The sequence below is a fragment of the Metarhizium album genome, assembly GCF_000804445.1.
Source record: "Metarhizium album ARSEF 1941 chromosome Unknown scaffold_7, whole genome shotgun sequence".
Taxonomy (NCBI): Eukaryota; Fungi; Ascomycota; class Sordariomycetes; order Hypocreales; family Clavicipitaceae; genus Metarhizium; species Metarhizium album.
In genome coordinates, this window is record NW_024467581.1 from 827,836 (window position 1) to 849,754 (window position 21,919).

The 21,919-nt window shown below is 50.3% G+C and overlaps 10 protein-coding genes across 10 annotated transcripts; 5 read left to right on the forward strand and 5 right to left on the reverse strand.

Moving 5' to 3' along the window:
* Positions 1-741: 741 nt before the first annotated feature.
* On the forward strand, positions 742-2,059 carry MAM_03701 (SUN domain-containing protein; the record flags this gene model as incomplete). Its single annotated transcript, XM_040822500.1, has 2 exons — positions 742-1,962; positions 2,015-2,059. The coding sequence occupies 2 exons, from the start codon at positions 742-744 to the stop codon at positions 2,057-2,059; spliced, it is 1,266 nt and encodes a 421-aa protein (XP_040679643.1).
* A 1,261-nt stretch (positions 2,060-3,320) lies between these two features.
* Positions 3,321-4,820, reverse strand: MAM_03702 (histone deacetylase phd1; the record flags this gene model as incomplete). Its single annotated transcript, XM_040822501.1, has 1 exon — positions 3,321-4,820. One exon carries the CDS (start codon positions 4,818-4,820, stop codon positions 3,321-3,323), a length of 1,500 nt encoding a protein of 499 aa, XP_040679644.1.
* Positions 4,821-6,254: 1,434 nt separating this feature from the next.
* Positions 6,255-7,580, forward strand: MAM_03703 (Zinc finger, FYVE/PHD-type; the record flags this gene model as incomplete). Its single annotated transcript, XM_040822502.1, has 1 exon — positions 6,255-7,580. The coding sequence occupies one exon, from the start codon at positions 6,255-6,257 to the stop codon at positions 7,578-7,580; it is 1,326 nt and encodes a 441-aa protein (XP_040679645.1).
* A 297-nt stretch (positions 7,581-7,877) lies between these two features.
* MAM_03704 (uncharacterized protein) lies at positions 7,878-9,147 on the reverse strand (the record flags this gene model as incomplete). The annotated part of the gene is made up of 2 exons (XM_040822503.1): positions 7,878-8,528; positions 8,674-9,147. The coding sequence occupies 2 exons, from the start codon at positions 9,145-9,147 to the stop codon at positions 7,878-7,880; spliced, it is 1,125 nt and encodes a 374-aa protein (XP_040679646.1).
* A 1,181-nt stretch (positions 9,148-10,328) lies between these two features.
* On the reverse strand, positions 10,329-12,626 carry MAM_03705 (Helicase-associated domain protein; the record flags this gene model as incomplete). Its single annotated transcript, XM_040822504.1, has 1 exon — positions 10,329-12,626. The coding sequence occupies one exon, from the start codon at positions 12,624-12,626 to the stop codon at positions 10,329-10,331; it is 2,298 nt and encodes a 765-aa protein (XP_040679647.1).
* A 591-nt stretch (positions 12,627-13,217) lies between these two features.
* MAM_03706 (Target SNARE coiled-coil domain protein) lies at positions 13,218-14,551 on the reverse strand (the record flags this gene model as incomplete). The annotated part of the gene is made up of 2 exons (XM_040822505.1): positions 13,218-13,277; positions 13,337-14,551. The coding sequence occupies 2 exons, from the start codon at positions 14,549-14,551 to the stop codon at positions 13,218-13,220; spliced, it is 1,275 nt and encodes a 424-aa protein (XP_040679648.1).
* A 1,888-nt stretch (positions 14,552-16,439) lies between these two features.
* MAM_03707 (GTP-binding protein 2) lies at positions 16,440-17,192 on the forward strand (the record flags this gene model as incomplete). Its single annotated transcript, XM_040822506.1, has 1 exon — positions 16,440-17,192. One exon carries the CDS (start codon positions 16,440-16,442, stop codon positions 17,190-17,192), a length of 753 nt encoding a protein of 250 aa, XP_040679649.1.
* Positions 17,193-17,658: 466 nt separating this feature from the next.
* On the forward strand, positions 17,659-18,864 carry MAM_03708 (GTP-binding protein 2; the record flags this gene model as incomplete). The annotated part of the gene is made up of 1 exon (XM_040822507.1): positions 17,659-18,864. The coding sequence occupies one exon, from the start codon at positions 17,659-17,661 to the stop codon at positions 18,862-18,864; it is 1,206 nt and encodes a 401-aa protein (XP_040679650.1).
* A 149-nt stretch (positions 18,865-19,013) lies between these two features.
* On the reverse strand, positions 19,014-19,439 carry MAM_03709 (uncharacterized protein; the record flags this gene model as incomplete). Its single annotated transcript, XM_040822508.1, has 2 exons — positions 19,014-19,304; positions 19,374-19,439. 2 exons carry the CDS (start codon positions 19,437-19,439, stop codon positions 19,014-19,016), a joined length of 357 nt encoding a protein of 118 aa, XP_040679651.1.
* Positions 19,440-19,779: 340 nt separating this feature from the next.
* On the forward strand, positions 19,780-21,189 carry MAM_03710 (Uroporphyrinogen decarboxylase HemE; the record flags this gene model as incomplete). Its single annotated transcript, XM_040822509.1, has 5 exons — positions 19,780-19,834; positions 19,900-19,941; positions 20,027-20,562; positions 20,650-21,040; positions 21,116-21,189. 5 exons carry the CDS (start codon positions 19,780-19,782, stop codon positions 21,187-21,189), a joined length of 1,098 nt encoding a protein of 365 aa, XP_040679652.1.
* Between the last annotated feature and the right edge of the window lie 730 nt (positions 21,190-21,919).

Consider the following 21,919-nt stretch of genomic DNA (forward strand, 5'->3'; position numbering starts at 1 on the left):
CCGCCTTGGTGTCCGGCCCGCCTTGCTGTCGAGCACCACCTTTGGTGGTGAGGGCTTTTGCTAGCCGAACCACATAAAGTGGGGCGGGCACGATTAGCAGTTGCTCTGTAGCACTCCGTCAAGATAATTACTCCCTCCGCCGTCCCAACCCCCAGTAGCGTGGTGGAGATAAGCAGGGTATGAATACGTCAATCGAAATTGCCACTACGGACGCGTTTAGGGGCTAGCGGTATTTGGACGCTAGGTATTGTGTCTGGTACTTCTTGTATGGCTCGGGGGCCATACGCGACCTAATTTGTAGTTTATGTGGTGGCTCGTGCGACCCGATCCGGGCACCTTTGTTGTTACTGACTGAGGTGCTTCTCTCTCGCCCGAACCTCCCTATCGCTCCTGTCCCCCTCGACTTCCCCTTTCCATCTCGACTCCTGCCTCACCAGCCATCATCACCTTCATCTGCTCCAACGGAGAGTCTCGACTCTCCACCACACTCCTTTATCTCTGGCTCACTGCTTCATCACGCACTTTTGTCCAAATTGAATTGTCACGAGTTTTGTGATTCCAAGAACGGCCAAATATCCACGAGGTTTGTTTCAATCTGCCGCAACAGCGGGATTTCGGTGAAACCAGTGGCCATGCTGCTGCTAGGCTGTCGATTTCCCCGAACAACGCATTCGATAATGTTGGTCAAGACTGACTAGAAAGCATTACAAGATTCGAACGATTCTTTCAATGATACCGGCAATGAGGAATCTAGTCCATCTCGCCATTACGGCCACCTGGGCCATCAGCGTCGCTGCCAATTCGCACCAGCACCAGCACCTGCATCGTCTTGTCAAGAAGGATAATCCATCCGGGGACGAACAGCGGGTGCCCAACGCTAACGTGTTGGCGGTTTACGAGCTCGACGGCAAATTCCTGCCATCTGAAGAAGCAGAAGCTGGCTTGGAGAAAGGTAGTCTCGTCGTCATCGGCGAAACCACGCCCAGCGTACCTCCACCCCCTCCTGCTAAGCCTGCGACCACCAGCGCTCAGAATTCCGGTGCCCAATTCCTTGAAAAACCTAGCAGTATTGCTCCCCCGCCAAAGTCTACGAGTACCTCGCAGCCACTGCCTCCGTCTCCGCCCCCTAAGAGCACGCAGGCCCTCAAACCAAGCACTCCCAGCGGAGGAGGTACAGGGCTGAATTCCGAGTTTCCCAGTGGTAATTTTAGTTGCTCCAACTTTCCCTCTGAATATGGTGCCCGCCCATTGGATTACCTCGGACATCGCGGATGGAGTGGTGTTCAGAATATCGCTGACCCCGCCAACATCAGAACTGCCGTCTCTGGTGAAGGTTGTGAACCTGGATCAGTGTGCTCTTATGCCTGTCCTGCGGGGTACCAGAAGACTCAGTGGCCAGAGGAGCAAGGCAAAAAAGGGGAGTCTTTTGGCGGCCTTCTCTGCAATAGTGACGGAAAACTCGAGTTGACCCGTGAAAGCCATCGACTGCTTTGCACCCCTGGTGCTGGCGACATTTCTGTCCGGAACGAACTGACCGAAGTTGTCTCTACCTGTCGAACCGACTATCCTGGCACTGAAAGCATGACTATTCCCACCGAGGCCGGACCTGGTGAAGAGGTCTTGCTAACCAATCCTATTGCATCACTTTATTACACTTGGGACGGCAAGCCCACCTCAGCTCAGTATTACGTCAACAGAAAGGGCCTTACCGCGAGGGAAGCCTGTCTCTGGAATTGTGCCCTCGATCAGGACAAACCCTCAGCCCAAAAGTCATGCGGCAACTGGGCTCCTATTATCATTGGTGCTGGCCGCGATAACAAGGGCGTCTCGTACATTTCTGTTTTTCAGAACTCGCCAACAAGCAGCGCAAAACTTGATTTCAATGTCAATGTCACTGGCAGTGTCACCTCTGAGTGCGGCTACAAGGATGGAAATTTCATTGGCGGCAGCACTGGTTGCACTGTACGTATTCCTAGCAAGAACTACATGCTGTCATAACTAACTCGTCTCCCAGACTTCATTGGAGCCCGGCGGCAAGGCTGTTATTCTATACTACTAACTCAGTATAGTTTTGACGCCAATAGGCTGATTTCTATGCATTTTTTTGGATTTTCGTGTGCATATAATTTTCATCAAGGCTCCAATGAATGCGGGCGAATTTAAAATATTCCTAAGTCGTCTAGTTGTAGCTGGGACTTGAATTCGTCTGGGATCTGTAGGTATTTTATGGTGGCCCAATCAGGGCGGCAAAACGTGAAAGGCGGCGGGGCTCTTGATGTCAAATTCCCCCAAGGCTACCGGACGCGCCTCCTGGGAAAAGGCATTGGCTCTTTATTGGCTCTTTCATACGATGCTTTTATGTAGTATCTTTCAATGCAGTTGAGTTTGCCCAGCACGCGTTTGAGCCATTTGGCGCAGCAACACCACTATGAACACAACCTTGGCAAGGACCGTGATATCGCCTATACAGAAAACATCTCGTAAACCGGGCGGAGTTCGTGGTTACACATTGAGTAGCTAGTTCAAGTATCGGAGTAATATTATCGCAGACATGTTTCTCCACATAAATTCAGCCAGGGACATTGATGTAGCTGAATGATAGAAGCCACAAGGACACTCATGATGTACATATCTTTAGTTCTCGGCTGAGCTGGTATTCAGACAAGCTGCCTTTGGTTTCAGTACTTGGTTTAGGTTTTCTACAATAGGCTATGTCTTGGACGTATGCTTTGCTACCAAGAATATATCGATTCTATACAGTGCTTCAGAGCACTTGCAGTTCCCTTACGTTCTAATGAAATTGATATATTGGAAGACGCTAACAGTTTATCCAGTAGGTACCTGGGGACCCAAATACCTAGGCACTTCAACACTCGGGCAAGCTGGCGGCATCTCTCATAATCTCCCTTTCCATGGAGAGAATATTTTTATGGTGACGATCAATACCGACCATAACGTACATTGAGCCAGGCACTCGGCACTCGACTCTGGCAGGTTGAACTGTGCCGTTTAGCATTTTCATCTTATCCTGCATACGTTTCAGGCTTTGATCTCGCAACAAAGACCAAAAAAGGAACAACTGCCCTTGTGGCCCCTTCAAGGTTGCGTCCTAACTCATTGTTCTCGCAAGACTGAAAATATGCCGCAAAAAGGGCTGAATATCGTTTGACTTTCAACACCGCCTACCAGCCAGCAAACCTTGGCTGTACCGGGGTACTGATGCCTGTTTATCGACTTACATATCCGGAGCCAAACCTGCGAACGCTTGGTGGAGGCAATTCTCTTTGTCGAATACCGCGTGCGTCATATCCGTCGGACGCTCAGATTTCCATCGGCGTTCCTACTGCTGCTTCTCTGGCTCGCCGTATTTCGTCATTTCGTTCTTCATTCTCTTCCTTTAGTTTCTCCTCGACCTCTTGTCTGATAGCCCCAAGATCAGGAGGGATGACATGCATTTGAACGCTAGGTGCAGCCTGTACGAACCGCAGTTGCTCAGAAATATGCTGCACAATTTCTTGAAGGCGCTTCTGAGGATTGCGATTCTGTCGTGGCTCGCCCAATATTTGCTCGAGTGTAGGAAAGAGAGTGTCCTGCCTAAACTGATCGCGCCAAGGGGTGTGTTGGGGAAGAACTGGGCTGATATTGTCTTGACACCCTACTGCAATACTAGTTTCGTAGGTCCAGGCACGAGCGACATTCCGAGGCGTGTAGCCCCCGCCGCCGAAAAGAATAAGAGGAAGCCCGAATTTCTTGCAAAATTTGACGCATGCACCGTGGCCTTGGACCTGAAGGTTAAAGCGGCCAAGCCTGTCACCGGCAAGAGAATCTGCGCCGCACTGAAGCACAATGGCGCTTGGGCGGAACTTTTCCACAATTCTGCCAATTATTGAATTAAAGAGCATGTCATATTGCTCATCAGTGATGCCGTCATTGAGTGGCACGTTCACAGCGTGATGAGCTCCAGGATTATGCTCGTTCTTAGGGCCGTTGTCATCTAGGGCACCGGTGCCTGGGAAGAAGTTGTGCGGATCATACTTGTGAAATGATACAGTCATAACACGATCAGTAGAGAAGAAAGCCTCCTCTACGCCGTCACCATGATGAACATCGATGTCGATGTACAGAACCCGGGGGTAGAAGCGCAGGAGCTCTAGAATGGCAATAACAATATCGTTGATATAGCAGAATCCAGAGGCCTCTGCCTTTTTTGCGTGATGAAGACCGCCACCCCAGGCAATGGCAATGTCGGACTGCTTGGATGTAATCTTCCTGGCTGCATCAAGAGCGCCACCCGCTGATAGAGAGCAATAGTCGTACAGGCCATCAAATAATGGACAGTCGGAACCGCCGAGGTTGAACTTGAGATCGGGATTCTGGTTTTCCAAGTCTCGGGGAACCGGTTCCGGCAGAACAGTGCCAAGAAAGTCAAGGTAGTCGGTCGAATGAAAGGAGGCCAGCTCCTCGTATGTGGCCGCGCGTGAAATATAGTTGTCCATAGCAAAGGACATGCCGTATGAGTATATCAGACTTTTGGACAAGGTGAGACGCCACGGTTTCATCGGATGGGTCATGCCAAAGTGATGTTTTTCCATGTCAGGATTGCAATGAAATGATACGTTGTATCCTTTTGGGCGGGTTATTGCAGATTCTTCGGCAAGTCGCTTGCACTTATTGTAAAACTTGGCATTGTCCATCTCGCTAGCCAGACCTAGTGGGGTGTTGCTGTACTCCTCGACGATGACACCGTCGTTATCGATATCTAGCTTATGAGGTAAGTAGTTCGGTTTGGGCACACGAAAGCGGTAAGGATTGATATCCATGGTGAGAGTTTATACTGCCAGCCTCCTTGGACAATGCTGTCCGGAGTAGTTTCTTGCACTGCGACACGTTGGCAAGACTTATCTCCGCATCAAACGAAGCATTACCTTAGCGGACGCCTGCGAGACTGGCATACGAGAAAGGTGTGATGGAAGCTAGAACAGCAATTGAAAACTCGTTGAACGGACGATTGGCAGATTGAGCTGTTTGGCTCTAATGTGCTGAGTGTGTGCAGGAGAGGAGAAGGATCAATGAACCAGCAGGGCTTCGTGAGTGCATTACGCTAGGCCTGTTCGGGCAGTGGCGTGCGAGCTCAACTTTTTGCATGCACAGAACCGAAGCCTGGAACCCCGTTCACCGGCCCGAGGCTGAGGGAGCTGAGCTGGGCCAATGATGCATGAGCCATGCGTTCATTGTCAGCCTGGCTCGTGAAGGTTGCGCCGTTAACTCCCACGCTGCAACCCTTTATCAAAACTTCAGACCTCACTCCAACCGGACATATAGAGCCGTCTCGCCTTTCCCCCAGAGGTATGTGCATATGCGACCATCACTAACTGGGGAAGTAGGTTGTGCTATAGTTTTCGGCGACCAGACCTTCCGTCGCAGGCCAGATTAAGGTGAGTCCCAGTCATTCATTCGTGTCTTCGGCCATGCAATGCATTACATGGTCTACACTGTCGCGCGCGTTGCACAGTTTGCCACTGGAATCTCCTTCACTTGTAAGTATGCAGGCAGCTGCACCTTGCCCGTACCTCTATCGCATTCACTAGAGACATGATTCGTGTCCCTAGACGTATGACGCCGCACCTTGCTGCGACTGACGACGTGCGTCTGAGAATATCCGATGTCCATCAATCGTCGCCGCCTCGCCGCTGTCGTCTGGTTGTCGGCCAGGCCCCTGGCAGCAACTTTACTGGTCCTCACTGCTTGACTTCTCATCAAGGTGGGGAGGTGGGGAACAACGTGAGCGAGCCACGTCAATGCTGGATACACACAAGCACACACAACTCTTGTCGCGTCAGTACCAACAAGTCGACGTTCTTGAAGTGGCCGCCACTAGCCGCCGCCAGACTGCCACTGTCTTTCCCCTTCGTCCTACAAGTACCCTTCACATTGTTTGCTTTCATCTATATGCCTCTCTCTGGTCGGCGCAATTACATTCATTGACTGCTTTGGAACCCAACCCCCCCCCCCTTTTGCCCCCTTTCTCTGATTCTTTACCTTTTACTTCTCTATTCATTTCAAACTTGCGCCCACCGCATCGCAGTCTTGCAGGAGTAGCGTGGCTAGTGCCGGGCCTGCAGGGGCTAATTTTCTTTCCCTCTTTTTCTTTGCTTAGCCATTTCGACCGATTTTTGTTTGCTTTTAAATTCTTCTAGAGAGTTTGTCCATGGTTTTTGCTTGTCCCCAGCGTCAGGTATCTCGGGCTTAACATCATGCCTAGAGACGATCTCTCCATTGATTTTGTCAAGAGGATGCCCCAAGCCGAACCTCTGGACCCAGGCTTGATCCTGGACGACTGGATCAACCGCGTCCAGAACCTTCCCGAAGAAATTCGCTTCATGCATGAAGAGATCGCCGACAAAGACCGCCAATACAACGAATGCATCCGTATGATAGAAGACCGCGATGGCAAGATACAAAAATGGATCAAGTCCAACGGCAGCCACGAACCTAATCCGAAAGAGGAGCTGCTACGTTCCCAGATTCGTGACAATTTCGCCAAGGCGGACAGGCTCGCACAGGACAAGATCGCATTGACACAGAAGCTTCAGTTGACCATGGACAAACATCTACGGAGTATCGATATACAAATCAAGCTCTTGTACGACCGCGCTGAACCAGGTTTTACGGACCCCGACGAAGTGCCGTCCCTACTACGCGCCAGCGCTGCAAACCATACTGCGCCGTCGATCCGAGCCATCAACCCTTCCGCAAATATTACTGCCTCCGGCCCCTCGGCTGCTGCAATAACTACAACTCACAGCAACCCCGCGACTACCAGACTCCCTGCGCACCCTCACATTCGACTTGCCCAGCCTCAACCGAATGGACCGCAACACTCTGCATCTGCCCCAGCCACGCCAGCAGCCAGTATCATCCTAAACAGACAACGCGAAAGCTCGGCAGGCCCGGCGACAAAGCGCGGTCCTCGGGCAAATACAGGTCCAGGTAACGCTCCTACCACATCCAGTTGTCTGGCTAGGCATTCATCACTTGGTCCCGGGACGCCAAAAAATGCATCTGCTTCAGGCGCCGCAGGTGTCTTACGGGCTGGCAGTGCAGGACCTCGATCTACCTCTGTCAAGGCCGGCTCAAACGCTGGCAGCCGCCGGGGCACGCCGACTGCGGCGTCACGAAAGAAACCACCCAACAAATCCTCCCTATCACGTGTGAAAAAAGCTTCGGCGCGAAATTCGCCAGCTTCCACCGCAGACAGCGATTTATCTGAAGCAGAAAGCCTGAGCGGCGAAGAAGAGGAAATGGTGGATGGTCGATCAAGGGGAACGCCCATGGGCGATGGCAAGGATGCCGATGGGGACGAACCGATTGGAGATGCTGACGATGATGACGAAGAGGGCGGCGATGACAAGAAGTATTGCCTGTGCCATAATGTAAGCTATGGCGATATGGTCGCTTGTGACAACGATAACTGCCCTTATGAGTGGTTTCATTGGTCTTGTGTCGGACTGAAAAGCGAACCCAATGGTACTTGGTACTGTCCGGTTTGTGCCGAAAAATTTCAGCGCAAAGCAAAATAACTCCGCTGGTCGTCGAGTCCGGATAGACAGGGAAGGGCGTTTTGAGCGTGATTTTACAAAGACGGTTTTCAATGTATCGCCTATTTGATCATGACGCATGAGGGAATTTGGTTTGGCGATTGGGAAGAGCATGTATATGTCCCGTCTTTTATTTTTCCCTTTCAACTCCGTAAATCTCCAACCATTCTCAGAAACAAATCAAACTCCTGGATCTCACATGGGTTTCATGATGTGTCTTGGCAAAAAGCATTCTATGGGGGGCCTGGTACTAGTCAAGGGTTGGATATGAAGGCATTATTATGCCGAAGCCAATATACAGCGAACAATCCCGCGTCTGACCCCATCCGCTTCTTCTCTTATCTTGGTAACTATTGCACCGCCTTCTCGAATCTTGTCTACAAAGTCGTCCAGGGAGCCACCAACCCCAAAGTACAATCTTTTGGCTGCCACCCATGCCGAGGCTTGTGACCCGAAAAGGAGCCTTTCTCGCTCTAGAATAACCAACACTGTCTCCGTGAACAACTGGAGGGCAAACGGCGAATAAATGGTTTCGGCGCCCAATAATATAGAAACGGGAGATAGTTCCGGCGAAGCGGCAGCTACATGACTCGCAGTGGAATAGAGCAACTCGACAAATTCGGCTGACCAACCGCCCGACAGAATCAAAAGTTCCATACCGTGCGTGCGCAGATATGTCTCGAATCCCTCGAGGATGGCTGGTGATAATTCGAGCTCACCATCGACTGAGAAGGCGTCCTGCAGCCCGGCGAGACTCTGCCGGTGGTGTAGTGCCCAAGTAAGAATAAAGTTTGGCAACGTGACAAGCTGTAGCACCGATGGATTGTAGTCGGCGAGAACAAAGCTGTACTGTCGATTTGATGGTGAGGACTGTAGGGACATGGCCCATTGGAACATGGCTAGAGACGGGAGACCAGTCCCGCAGCCGAGCTATGGAATATGGCCACGTCAGTGACTGGTAGGCGCATACTTTCTCCGTTGTGGCAGATAAGTCTCCTCCAAATGAGGGGAAAGTTGGATATCAAACTGCGCAGAGAGGCAGCTATCCGAAAAGACAAATTGGTCGAGAACATACCTCGATGATACGAGCGGATCGCGAATTGGAATAGGATGCCGGATGACTCTGGGTGGCCAGGACCTTGACCAGATCGACGCTGCTCTCCCAGCTTTTAAACCCACCTTCATAAACACCAGTCTTGACGTCTCGATCGCCCAACCCTTCGCCTGGATGTGCTGTGTCATCTTCCTCTTCAGCCATGAGTTGTACCCTGACATCCCATAGCTCTCTTCGAGGAAGCTGTATGGTTTCACCACTGTCAAGCGGTATATCCAGCAGGCTGTAAGCAATCTTGGACGGCATGCTGGACAGCATCCTTCTGAGGTCATGTTTTGTTGGTGGAAGCTGTGGTTTTCCCTGGACGGGGAAAGCGGTCGTCTTTGCTGCAGGCTGCGGACGCTGTTGCTGCACATTTTCCTTCAGTGAGGCCGAACCCTCATCTGTCTTGCCCGCGTCTATGTCATCTCCCGAGAACTCGAACGAAAAGGACATTTTCGATTCTGGAATCAGCATCAATCCGGTCAAAGATCCCTCCCCTCCGTTTATTTTTGGCACAAGTGGTCGCTGACTGGATGTGGGGCGGGTTTTATCTATCGGCTTGGTCAACTTCAGCGTTGACTAGCTGGCTTGCTTTCTCGGTAGCCTCAACCTCTCCGTTCTCCTGCTACCCGCCGCCTCCAGCTTGCGAGGACTTTGTTCCCCCTACAATAAGTTGGCTGGAATAGCGGACAGACCGGCCTCATCGCTCGGGGTGCACAGCACTTCGGTCACAAGTGAGGACCAACTGAGCCCTTTGGAAAGAGTCTTGAGATGAGAGTATTCGTCAAAGATCGAGCTGCGAACACCATCGTCAGCGGTCACATGTTTTTTCGCCGCTGACCTTTTCAGACCTCGCAGTCATGTATTCGTCTATTGCTCGGCGGGCAACTGCGTCGACACAAACCAGCCTGCGACAAACAAACACCGCCCTTCTGCCACCAATTCCTCTGTACAGGCGACTTTTGCGAGCACATAGGAAGCACCTGCCGGCTGATATGCGTGTATTGGGTGATGAGTACATCAAGGCCGAGTTCAGACTCCATCGCAAGGTTGACAACCCGGCTCATCTGGTGAGCACCCTGGCAATCCAAGAAGCCCTTTACAGGCTAGTGGTGCCCCTCAGTCATGGATTGTTGGTGGTTAACGCGGTAGTAGATTGGATTTCTTACTGAATGGCAGACATATGCCCAAAAAATTGAGGGCGATTCTTGGGTTGGTGAAAAAATTGATCAAGGAAGACTCCAAAAAATGAGTGGTGAGTCTAACTTTGTCGGGGGCATCAATCACATCGTCTCAACATCTGAATCTGGTGTTGTGTTGCAAAGACTGATCTCTGAATGACCCTTCAATTATTGTAATTTTATTTCTTCTGCTAACAATCTCATGCTCCACGTCACAGACGAGCAGATTCATCAACTCTACCAATTGATGCAGGCGATACAAAACCGTAGCAACGGTAGTTCGTCGGAAATATGATTTGCACAGGTCAGAAGCCATGTGTAATCTGATAACACCGTGCTTGCTATGTTGTACTGTATATCACGCTAGATGAAGTAATGCAGAGAATCCTTGACAAGTGAACAACGTCAAAATGCACTCGTAAGCTCTTCCATCTGTTGCAGTAAAGTTTCAGCTTATCTCTGCAGTGCTTCCTCGATCCATGTTGCGCGTATTGCACTGACTTTTTTGACATAATTTTTATTGGTGTATACGTGATCCAGAAACATAATTGCCTCCTTTTTCTGTCCATGTAACACGCTTGCCGGGTGGGTAGCTACCACGTGTTTCCCATAAACAGTGACGTAACTAGCATCAGGGGCCAGCATTGCTGTCTTCAAGGCGTATCCTCGAAGGAAGCACCGTAGCACTGCCTCAGCCCTCTCAGGGCTAAGCGGCGTATATAGCTGAGGATCAGGTAAAGGAGACTCGCTCAGTATTCTCTCTTTTAGGCAAATACCCCGTAATTGTCTCCGGATGTTCAAGGCCTGCTTCATGTTCCGCATGTTGATCTTCTTCTGCCTACACCACTCAGTCCTGTTGGCATTTTCAGAACAGTATTGTTGCATAGTCGTCAGGTAAGTAATCAAGTCACCCTCACGTCGTTGTACCTCTTTTCGAGAAATCTCCATCTCTTCCTGGCCTTCCTCCGACTGTACTTGTAGGAATATGTCTTCTCCAGAGGTGATGCAAGATATAATATCGATGACTTCGAGTACGCAGTCAAACTCTGGTTTCTCAGCCGCCAGCAGTACCGCGCCCAGTGCGGGTGGGATTGGCAAGCGCGCCATTTTCTCTCCTGCCGACGTAATACATCCCTCGTCGTCTAAAGCACCAAGGTAGTGCAAATTTAGGAGTGCTTTCTCGAGTGCCTCAGCTTCGGGGGCATCTATCAACGGGAAGGAAAGGACATCTTGAATACCGCGCGCCTTCATCGTCAAAACAGCACCAAGCACATCATTTCGTAGTATCTCCGGAAGATCAGCCTCTTGAAGTGCATCAAACGCTTTTTCCGTGTAGAGCCTGAAGCATTTCCCTGGAGCCTCGCGCCCAGCTCGACCAGTACGCTGAACAGCAGAAGATTTGGAGATGGGTTTCGCCAACAGGGACTCCATGCCTAGTCTTGGTCGGTATTGCTTGATCTTAGCTTTCCCACTGTCGACAACGTATCGAACTCCGGGAACGGTGACTGAAGTTTCTGCGATGTTCGTGGCGAGGACAATCTTTCTCGTAAATTTACTGCGAGCCGGAAGAAACGCCTCTCGTTGACCATCGATGGATAACTGGCCATATAAGGGAAAGACTTTAACTTTGGGCACATTTGAAGCCAAAGTAGACCCATATTCCTCGATCAGCTTCTGGGTGGATTCGATTTCTTCTTGACCTGTCAGAAACGCTAAAATATCTCCTGGCAGAGGCTCCTCCGTGTGTATTTTAAATATTCGCTGAACGAGCGAATCTTGAATGTCGGACACTGGCTGAGCTTCGTAGGCGACTTCCACAGGGAAATGGCGGCCTTCGATGCGAAGGACCTTGACTGCAGTTTTGTCGGAATTCTTTGATGAGTCATTGAAGAATGACTGAATAACATCCACATCCGCTGTGGCGCTCATAATGACAACTTTCAGCGGAACACCACCTCGCATTTTCTGGTCAGAAGAAAGAATCTGTTTCAGAAAGCCTACCAGGAGGTCCACATCCACACTTCTCTCATGAATTTCGTCGATGATAACGGCACTATACCGCCTTAGATAAGGATCTCTGAGAAGCTCTTGAAGAAGTGTTCCCTCTGTGAGAAATTTGATCTTGGTACCCCTCGGGACTTGATGGTCGAATCGAACAGAGTAGCCAACGAGACCCTCTGTTCTCCCTTTCACAAGAGGAGTTCCTGCTTCTTGAGACACTCTGTAAGCCAGAGTAGTAGCAGCCACCCTTCTAGGTTGTGTGATGGCAATACAACCGCCAACATAAATTTCATTTTCGGGACTTGGAACTTTGACTTTGCGACGTTTGCACCAGTACTGTCGGTATAGGAATTGTGGAACTTGTGTGCTTTTACCTGAACCAGTTTCGCCGACTAGAATGAGCACTTCGTTCTTGTGACCAAGTAGAGCCTCCTGAATATGTTGACGATATTGCCATATAGGTAGCTCCCGGCGGGTCTTTAGTAAAGCTGTGTCTTCACTTCCCTGAGCCGAAGACAACTTTGTTTCATGGTGCCTTTTCCGTTTTTCGGTGGGAGAAATGGCTTTTGTTTCGTGATCTGCGATAATCTCGGGCTCGGGTAGCTGTCCAGGCTTTACATCGGCCTTTTTGTTTGACGGCGAGAGATAACCGTCTAGAGGTATGATTTTACCACCGATGCTGAGTGCATCTGAAGACGCCCGGGTTTTCCGCCGCTTGGTCGGCCGCTGCGTAGTATTTTCGGGCGGCATCGTGACAACGGCTTGGGCTGGATTCTTGGGTGCATGCCGTGATCGCTGTTTATGAGAGACGTGCTGGTGTACCTCCTCGATGTCAAATTTTTTCCCCTACGAGGCACGTAGCTTCACCTTTTGTTGTCGCTGGCCCCACTAGGGACATCGAGACCACACAGCCCCGCAAAATCAATTTATCATTTCAGATGCTAGTACGGAGTACTGGGCCTTATTCATAATGCATGCGAAAACCAGACTGGCACCCTCCAGAATGTGCACGTGTTCTCTTCATGTTCACGTTTGCCAGGAATCTAGGGCCGAGCAACTCCATGTCCAGATGGCGGGCATTGGTACCCATGAAAATGACTTAATAGGTAGTGTTTACATGGTGTACATAGAGCCCACGCATCGCAGAACAGCAACACGAATCATCATCTAATGGACGAATGATCTGTTCGCTAAAGCTGCACTGAACAGATGGGGGGGAAACAGGCAAGGCAACTTCAGGTGGAAAATTATACTGAAAGCAATGCTGGACAGTAACTACGTGCATCAAAGTTATGTATTCTATCTGTCCCGAAATCAACTGGTGTACCTTATTCGACAGTTTTACTTTATGCGAGCTAGACGCTCTCGGTTCATCCTTGTAGCATCGTCGACAGCATCGCTCTGCAGACATGGGTTAGTAGAGTCAAAGGCTAGCTGCAGACTTGAGTTGTTGTTCTTACCTTGGACATGATTCTATCGATCTGTTTGTTTTGAGCCTCAACCTCTCTGCCGATGGCTCGTCCAATCAAATTCATATTTGATACCTCCTGACCGAGTTCACCCAGTCTATCCTCGATCTCGTCTTCAGCTCTCATCCCTTGTAATCTGCTCTCTTCGTCCTCTTCATCTAAGACGAACTTGCCATAGTCCTTCTTTCGAGTCTGAGGACGAGCCCGGGATTCAGCTGCGTTGATTTCTTTGAAAGCGGACTCCATTCGCTGGTTAGCGGCATATCCTTCACGACGGGTTGCCTCTTTTTGGTCTCTTTCTGCTCGGTGTCTGTTCAATACCTCCTCGTCCGCTCTCTGTTGTCGTTGCTTAGAGGTGAAAGGATTTCCGACATGAACTGCAAACATGCTTCGATTGAGCGTCTTTAATTCTGCAGCCCTATCCTGGGCGACTTTATTTTGGGTCGCTGCGAGATCGAGATTCCTCTCTGTATTCTGTAGCCGTTCACCTTGGACGCCCAGGCGTGCTAGAGTTGCCTGTCCGAGCTCGTTTGCTCGCCTCGCCGTCTGAACAGAGCGATTCACCGATGAGACACTCTCCTGCTGAATCTGACGCTTCTGAGCCAGGATAGACTGGTACTCTGCTTCCTCCTGCTCCTCAGCCGTAAGCTCTCTCTGCTCGCCATAACCACCACCGTACGTATTGCTCTCTGTGACGGACTGTCCGTAGGAGGTTGCCCCTGAAAGCGGTGGTGGTTGCTGATCCAAAGGTTGATGGCTCGGCGTTCCAGCAAAAGGAGCCTCGCGATTCCCATCGCGCTCATTGTTGGACTGCCCAAACCCACCATTACCGCCAGGGCCGCGGTCGCCACCAGCTGGACTATTGTATCGATCTGATCCATATCCGCCGGCAGATCCGTATCGGTCGGCGCCATAGCCTGTAGATGAAAGAGCGCCGTGAGTGTTGTGTGATACTTGATTTGAATTACCGGAATCATATCTCCCGGTGGGTCGTCCTCCTTGCCCGTTGGAAGAGGGAGTATGCTGCAGACCGGTAGTGAGACCGGCTCGAGCCTGGTGATATGGGGTCATGTTCGCATATTTGGCGCTGTCGGCGTAGGGGTCGTTGGCCTCCTGTTGGGCATAGGGGTTCTCCGACTGGGCGGACTGTGACGAGTTCCTGCGGTCGCCATCGTCTCCCTTCTTTCCGAACCCAAATCTTACCATAGTATGAAGTACTGTGCTGAAAGCGAGAAACAAGAAAAGGTTTCGAATGCGTCGACAGCAGAGGACGTTTGCTTTTGGATGCTCGTAGCGGAATGAGATGTGCTCTGCCGATATAAAGGAGGCCAACCGGGTTCTGGAGCGGGAAGTGTTGGGCCTGGCCTGACTTGACACCCTAAGTAAGTAGGTACCTAACTTAAGTACTTCAGCACTAAAGCTAAAGCGAGAGCTGTTGCAGCTCAGGGCCGCGGGCAGGCCCACAGAGGGGAAGGCAAGAGACAACTAAACACCTACCTAGGTACTTAAGTAGGTAGGTACCTTAAGTACTTAGGTACTTACTTGAGAATAGGTACTTGAGTACTCCGTACCTACTTGAGTACCTAGGTACCTACTTAGGTACTCAAGTAAGTACAGAGGTACTCCGTACTTGTAATTTACAATCTCTAAAACTGTACCTATTATTGAGCGACCTGGGTACTACTTGGAACCTAATCGCGCGCGGTGGTCGATTCTGCTCACTGTCATCAACTCTATCAGCTACGACAACTTGACAAGACGGGCTACAACTATTATATTTATCAGCATATAATTTTTATTCTTATTTTCTATGACAATTTTATCCCGTCTAATGGTGGTTCTGCTGTCCATCGAGATAGGGGCTGTGCGCGAGGTAGTGCTTACTTAAGAAGTAGGTACCTAGATACTTAGTTAAGTAAGAAAGAACTTAAGTACCTAGGTACCTACCTGGTGACCACTTGCGCTGGAAGAAAACAGTCAAAGTACTTACTTAGAAGTAGCAATACCCGGCGCCGACACGGAGCACAGGCTGAACGTTGCAGAAACATTGGCAGTCAAGGACGGTTAAAATTAGGCACGGGGTTACGAAGGCTACACCAGCAGACCCTCCCCGTCTTCAGGCCGGCCTCCAGACATGGATCTTAATCGCTCAGCCCCATTGTGCACGAAAAGTGGCAAGAGGCTCAAATAGCACTGGAGAGTCTGGTCTGCATTGCTGGGCACCACGTACAGTGTACGTGTGAACCTTTCAACGGGCAAAGGCAGCAACCGGTTTGCAGTTCGGTTTCGTGTGCCGCCTGACTTCACCAAGCCGCGGGGTCTCCGCCTCAACGTTTCAGTTTCGATGGGCGGAGGGGCACAAGCCCGGTTATTACCATCTCATATGATAACTAGCACTCGGCGTGACTCGGGCACGCTGCAAGGTCAAACCTGGGCAGCTCTGCTTGCTTATAGGCGCACTGCGCAGCAATCACATCGATGTGGCAACATGAATTGGACATTGATGTGGCTAGTGAGTCACCAGTCGACATGCTTTTACGGCCGGCCTCTCTATTATGATTCCAGCCGTCAATAATCGTCCTGCCCCTGTTTGATTGACTTGGAGCCCCCAGAGTAAGTACCAGGTCAGGTACTCCCCGTACTTGGATCCTACTAGCTCAATCATCGTCATATCGACGTCCATCCAGTCGCGGGCGCATCCCACATGGATATGATATTTTCCCAACTAGTATTCCCTTCGTCATCCACGCGGTCCAATTGCTTTCATTGAACCTGAACCGCTGGCAACGACAAAAACCACACGCCCGACAAGCGAAGCTTGGTGCTTATCCCAAGAAGGTACATCGTTCCAACTTCCACCAACTGGAGGGAACGAATGGCGTCAATATTTACATATGATCCAGACCCCCCACGGGTTTCTTCTCCCTGGCTGTCCCCTGAAGACTCGAATGCACTGAGCAGACCATCGCGGGACTCCGCAGACTTAGGGTCGTTGCCTGAGTACGGCGTCAAAAAGCTGCAAGCTGAGCCTCAGGAAGGGCCGACGGAATATAAGCTTCACCTACTTCTAAGACCTAGGAGAGCGTTCAAGTCCATGAGCACTACCAAGCAACCCGAAAAATTCTCCCAGACTGTTTGCCCTCAAGGCGTACATGGCGCAAATCAACCAATATTCACCGTGCCGGCATCAGGAAACCTACCTCGGCAGGAGAGACTGAAGCATCTTACAACGCAGTTGCTATGGCGTCTCCAACAATCCTCTCCATATCACGCTACTAGCTCCAAAGAATTGTCAATGCCCAGGCTCCCAGATGACAGTATTGACTCGAGCTCGTCCATTAGACTGGAACCACTGATTCCTGGGCTCGAGGAGTCGAGAGGCGCACTGTACGAAATAGGCGTGTCTGATGACGGGACGTTGGTTGGCTTGACAAGGGACGAGGTGGCTGAAAGCATCAGCACACTGCGTGTCATGGCGGCAAGTCTGGGCTGCACAGTAGATGTGGTTCGCATGGTTGTTGTTGGAAATTGTGAGTGGGAGGAGGTCGCGTCTTCTGTGCGTGATGGTGACCAGGAAGCAAATCCCGTTACAAAGGAAGGGAAACTTTGGGTGGCAGAAGCGCTTATTACCCCCTACCTCGGCCTTCTTGACATCTCGGACACAGAATACAGACGATCAGGCCAAAGCATGACAAAAACAAGCGGCACAGATCGTACCACCCCTGGGCCTCAGCAAGTCGCCGTGCCCAGCAGAGGAAGCTCCGCAACTCAGAGTGACCCTTACTGGTCCCACTACGTCAGGCAAATCGAGTTTACTGGGCACCTTGTCGACTGGAACTCTGGATAATGGCCGAGGGAAGAGTCGGCTTAGCTTGCTCAAGCATCGTCATGAGATGATGTCCGGGATGACGAGCTCAGTAGCTCAAGAGCTGATTGGATACAACAAGAACTCGATTTTAAATTTCTCACGGGGAAATACAGGGTCATGGATTGACATTCACGATTGCGCAGAGAATGGCAGGTTGGTGTTTCTGTCCGACTCCGGTGGGCACCCTAGATATCGGCGCACCGTTTTACGTGGCCTTTTGAATTGGGCCCCCCATTGGATTGTCCTTTGTATCGCAGCAGATGCCTCAGAAGATGTTTCTTCAGGTGCAGGCGCCTTTCCTCCACCCAAAGACGTAGCAAGCACTGCTGCCGCCGGCATTGACCTGGTCTTAGCACATTTGAATTTTGCTCTCAAACTCGATGTTCCCATGGTGGTGGTCATTACTAAACTCGACCTTGCTTCCAAACAAATTTTACAGAGAACCATGATCAAAATTCTGGCGACTATTAAAGATGCAAAGCGAATACCAAAGATTCTTCAGCCGGACCAGATCCAACACGATGATTTGCAAGACATTCCTGGAGATGATCTAGCCAAGGCGAATGCAGTTGTAAAGAGCATGGCGGAGTGTGAAAGCCTAACTTCATACGTCCCAATTATTCTCACGAGTGCGGTGAAGGGGATCGGCATTGGCTTGCTGCATGCCTTACTCGCAAATCTGCCGCTGCCTCCGACACCAACGCCGCGAGACTACGTCGGCATAGCTCTGAATCCCGAACAACCACAGTCCCTGTTCCATATTGATGACACATTTAGTTTACCAGGTTCCTATGGCGCGCTGGCAACTGATACCTGTCAATTGAAGAAAAGAGGTGTAGTAGTGTCTGGCTATGTTCGATTCGGAGGTTTTTCAGTAGGTGGCAGAATTGTTCTTGGTCCTTTTCACCCAGAAGAAGAGGAGTCACAAGGATTAGGCTTGGCGGTTGACAATCGACCAGCAGTGAGAGCGTATGGACTATCTATCTCTCACCCGTCGTCTGTGGACTTGGCTCGAATGGCAATGAAGAACGCCGTCTCTGCATCTGCCGTGTCAGGAGAATGGCACAAAGCGCAAATTGTCAGCATTCGGAACTTACGATTGCCTGTGCGAACCCTAGAAGCTGGGCAAGCCGGATCTGTAGGTCTCGTATTTGAGCGGCCGGTAACATCATCGGGCGAGCCCTTGACAGAGCTACCGCGCGTACGCCGGGGCATGGTCCTGGCCGTCCCGTCCACGCACATGCTGGATTCAAATCTGTCCCTTCAAGCAGCCAGTGGGTTTACGGCTTCATTTACTGAACCCGCAGTATGCTCTTTGACCCCGGGCTCCTTTATCAACGTCTATGTAGCGAGTGTAAAAGCTGCTGCTAGAGTCGTGCGAGTTTCACACGATCAATCCCAACTACAACCCAAGGCCACTGCCACTGGCAATGATGACATCGAGGATGTATTCAACCTAAACGCAGACATTGACACCGGAGATGCGACATGGGACTATAAGGCGTCTTGGTCCGGCGCGGTAACGCTGGAATTGCTTCACGGTAGAGAATGGATCGAGCTAGGCTCCAAGGTCATAATCCTAGAAGGCGGGAGCCAAGATCGGTCGGGACTGGAAGGATTTGTGGGGAAGATTGTTGAGATAGTTGATTGACTTGAATCGAGATGGAAAGTAGTGTGTGCCTATTGCATCTGAGTTTTGGCATCAATCAATCACGTCGGGTGGAAAATTGAAAAACTCAACAGATTATGAGGGCCGTTTTGTTGCACAAACACAATTTGTACATACACTCAGATCTTCCATCAAACTCGCACCAAACCATAGAATAGCGTCCATGTCAAGATAAAGCCCGGGAGGCCATTGAAAATTCCACTTGTCCAGAAATCCAAGGCGCTGGTAAAATATCGTTCTGTGCTCAGGAGCGACCGACCCTCTTTCAATGACTCTGGTGCGACCTGGAAACCATAGAACATCAATGAGGTTATGATTGACAAAATGATGTAGACGAGAAAGCCGGTGTAGGATTCGAGACCAAGTATACCGGCGGCAACACCAAACAACGACGCAGTGAGGCTTTGAAGATTGGACAGAGCCTGTGCGGCAAGGCATTAGGACAAAAACTCACAGAAAAGGGTTATACAGGCTGCCAAATGAAGAAATACCTTAGAGTTGTGAACAACCGAATCCGGGACAACCGGATGAATTTGATACTCCTGTTCGGCAGACATGGTGGCTGTGATCTTACGGCTGCAAGTCTTGTCGTCACGTGTCTCCTGACACACTATGAAGCTGAAGACTCCTAAGATAGAGTTCCGCAAGATCGGAATTGGGGCCTGTAATAATTATTAGGGTTGTCGTGGACGCTCTGCTTTGCGGATTGCATTGATTGATACCTACCTGCAAACGTTTGCAAGGATTCGGAGAAGTGGTCGGGCCGAAAGGATCATTGAGAGAGGGACCCGAATGTACGGCAGTCGGGCTCCACGAGCGCCAATCAGCTATCACTCCAGCGAGCTGATTTCCATCTTTCACGTCGTGAATTGCCACTTGCCTGAAGTTTCCGCCGCAATGGACCATTCGTTCGAGCCATTGAAGAACGATCTTTTAATCCGGGCAGCATGGGGTGGGTTATAGATATGGTGTCATGCTGGGAATTTGTTGAGGCAATACTGACGGCTTAACGTGTAGGTCAGCAGGTCGAACGCCCACCCATGTGGGTGATGCGGCAAGGTCAGTCAGTGCCAGCAATCGTTTCGACACCACAATTCGCAGCAAATGATGCCGTGAAATTTGTTCACTGATAAGAGAAATATAGCTGGGCGCTATCTCCCCGAATACCATGAAGCGAAAGGCACTCGCGATTTCTTCGAGTGCTGCCGGGATCCAGAGGTTGCGTCGACGCTTACCCTCCAACCCGTTGAACGTTTTGCCGGATTACTCGATGCCGCAATTATTTTCTCAGACATTCTCGTAATTCCACAGGCAATGGGAATGAAGGTCGAGATGATAGACAAGAAGGGCCCGCACTTTCCTGATCCTCTCAAGGCTCCCACCGATGGCCAGTATGACCAAGTTCTCACCAAACAGGTCAAGGTGGCAGAAGAGCTGGACTATGTCTACAAAGCCGTTACACTTACGAGAAAAAGACTAGCTGGTAAAGTGCCGCTTATTGGTTTCTGTGGCGGCCCGTGGACTCTATTCTGCTACATGGTGGAAGGCGGCGGCACGAAGCTGTTTGCTCAGAGCAAGACCTGGATATACATGTACCCCGAGGAAAGCAAGGCGCTTCTGTCGAAGGTCGCAGATATATGCGTGGATCATCTTGCTCTGCAAGTAAAGGCTGGTGCACAGGTATGATAAACTCGCCACAGTTGAATCCCGCCCTTGAAGACTGAATTGCGCTGAATGGACTAACATGTCGTCCTTTCTTCTGCTCAGGTGGTTATGGTATTTGACTCATGGGCAGGAGAGTTATCTCCGTCGTCATTCCGTGAGTTCTCTGAGCCTTACCTGTCGCGTATTGCACAGAAGCTACCGAGCAAGCTGAAGAGCCTGGGGCTGGATGCCGTCCCTATGATTGTCTTCCCCAAGGGTGCATGGTATGCCTTAGACTCTGTGTGCAATCTTGGATATAACGTTGTGGGCATGGACTGGCTCCAAGATCCTGAGGCTGCTGTCAGGATTCGCGGATCACGCAATGTGGTCTTCCAAGGCAACGCCGATCCTGGTGTCCTGTACGGAACTAAGGAGGCGATAACATTGGCCGTGGAACAAATGGTCCGCGGATTTTGGGTCGGTAAGAAGGGTTGGATTGCCAACTTGGGACACGGTATGTCACAAGTAGAAACTGATTTCTTATCTTGAACGTCGGGCCTGGACATAACTAACCATAACACGTGTATAGGCATTACACCAGGCGTAGACCCTGACAACTTGAAGCACTTTTTTGAGGAAATTCATCGGCTGACAAAAAGTTGAGCATCGGCTTCCGGTCGCTCCATGTCAGGACTTTCAATAAAACTCTGTCAGTCCACTCTATGCACGCAGATGGGGATCAGGAAGCCGGGACGTACACCTATATAACCTACGTTTGCGGTCCCAGTTTCTGAGGACAGCAGAGCTCTCACGAAAATAACTAAAAGAAATGACATATACTCTTGAGGATCATCATACACTGGTAGAAAATTCTCATAGGCTGTCCTGTCATAGCTGATTAGACAAAGCAAAATCACTACAACACGGTTCGGGCGCTACGACATTTGTTTGGGTCAATCTATCGTCGGGTCTGACATGCGACGTAGCCACTCAATCAAATAAACACAAAAACCTTTCCAAATTTCTGGACCTTGCTGAAACCTCGAGTATTTGTTTTCGCATCTGTTGCCAACTCTGGCTTCTATGAGCCCCCCTGTGACATATGTGAATGCATTTTGCATCCGCATTTGCTTTATTGCTGTGGCAAGGACCAAGGTCAACTCCAAAGCACCCTGAACGTTTTTACGTGACCTCAACTCCCCGAAACAACAAAACAAGTCGCACACCAACATCCACAGCTAGCAAGAAGAAATGATGAATGAAAAAGAAAAAAACATCGGGGTCAAGGCGCAAATCCACGCATGTGACTTAACTGCCTTGTGAGCCTTTTGTATCAGAACAGAGAAACTAACCCATCCCAACGAATAACAGCAGAGAGCAGACAAATAATTTT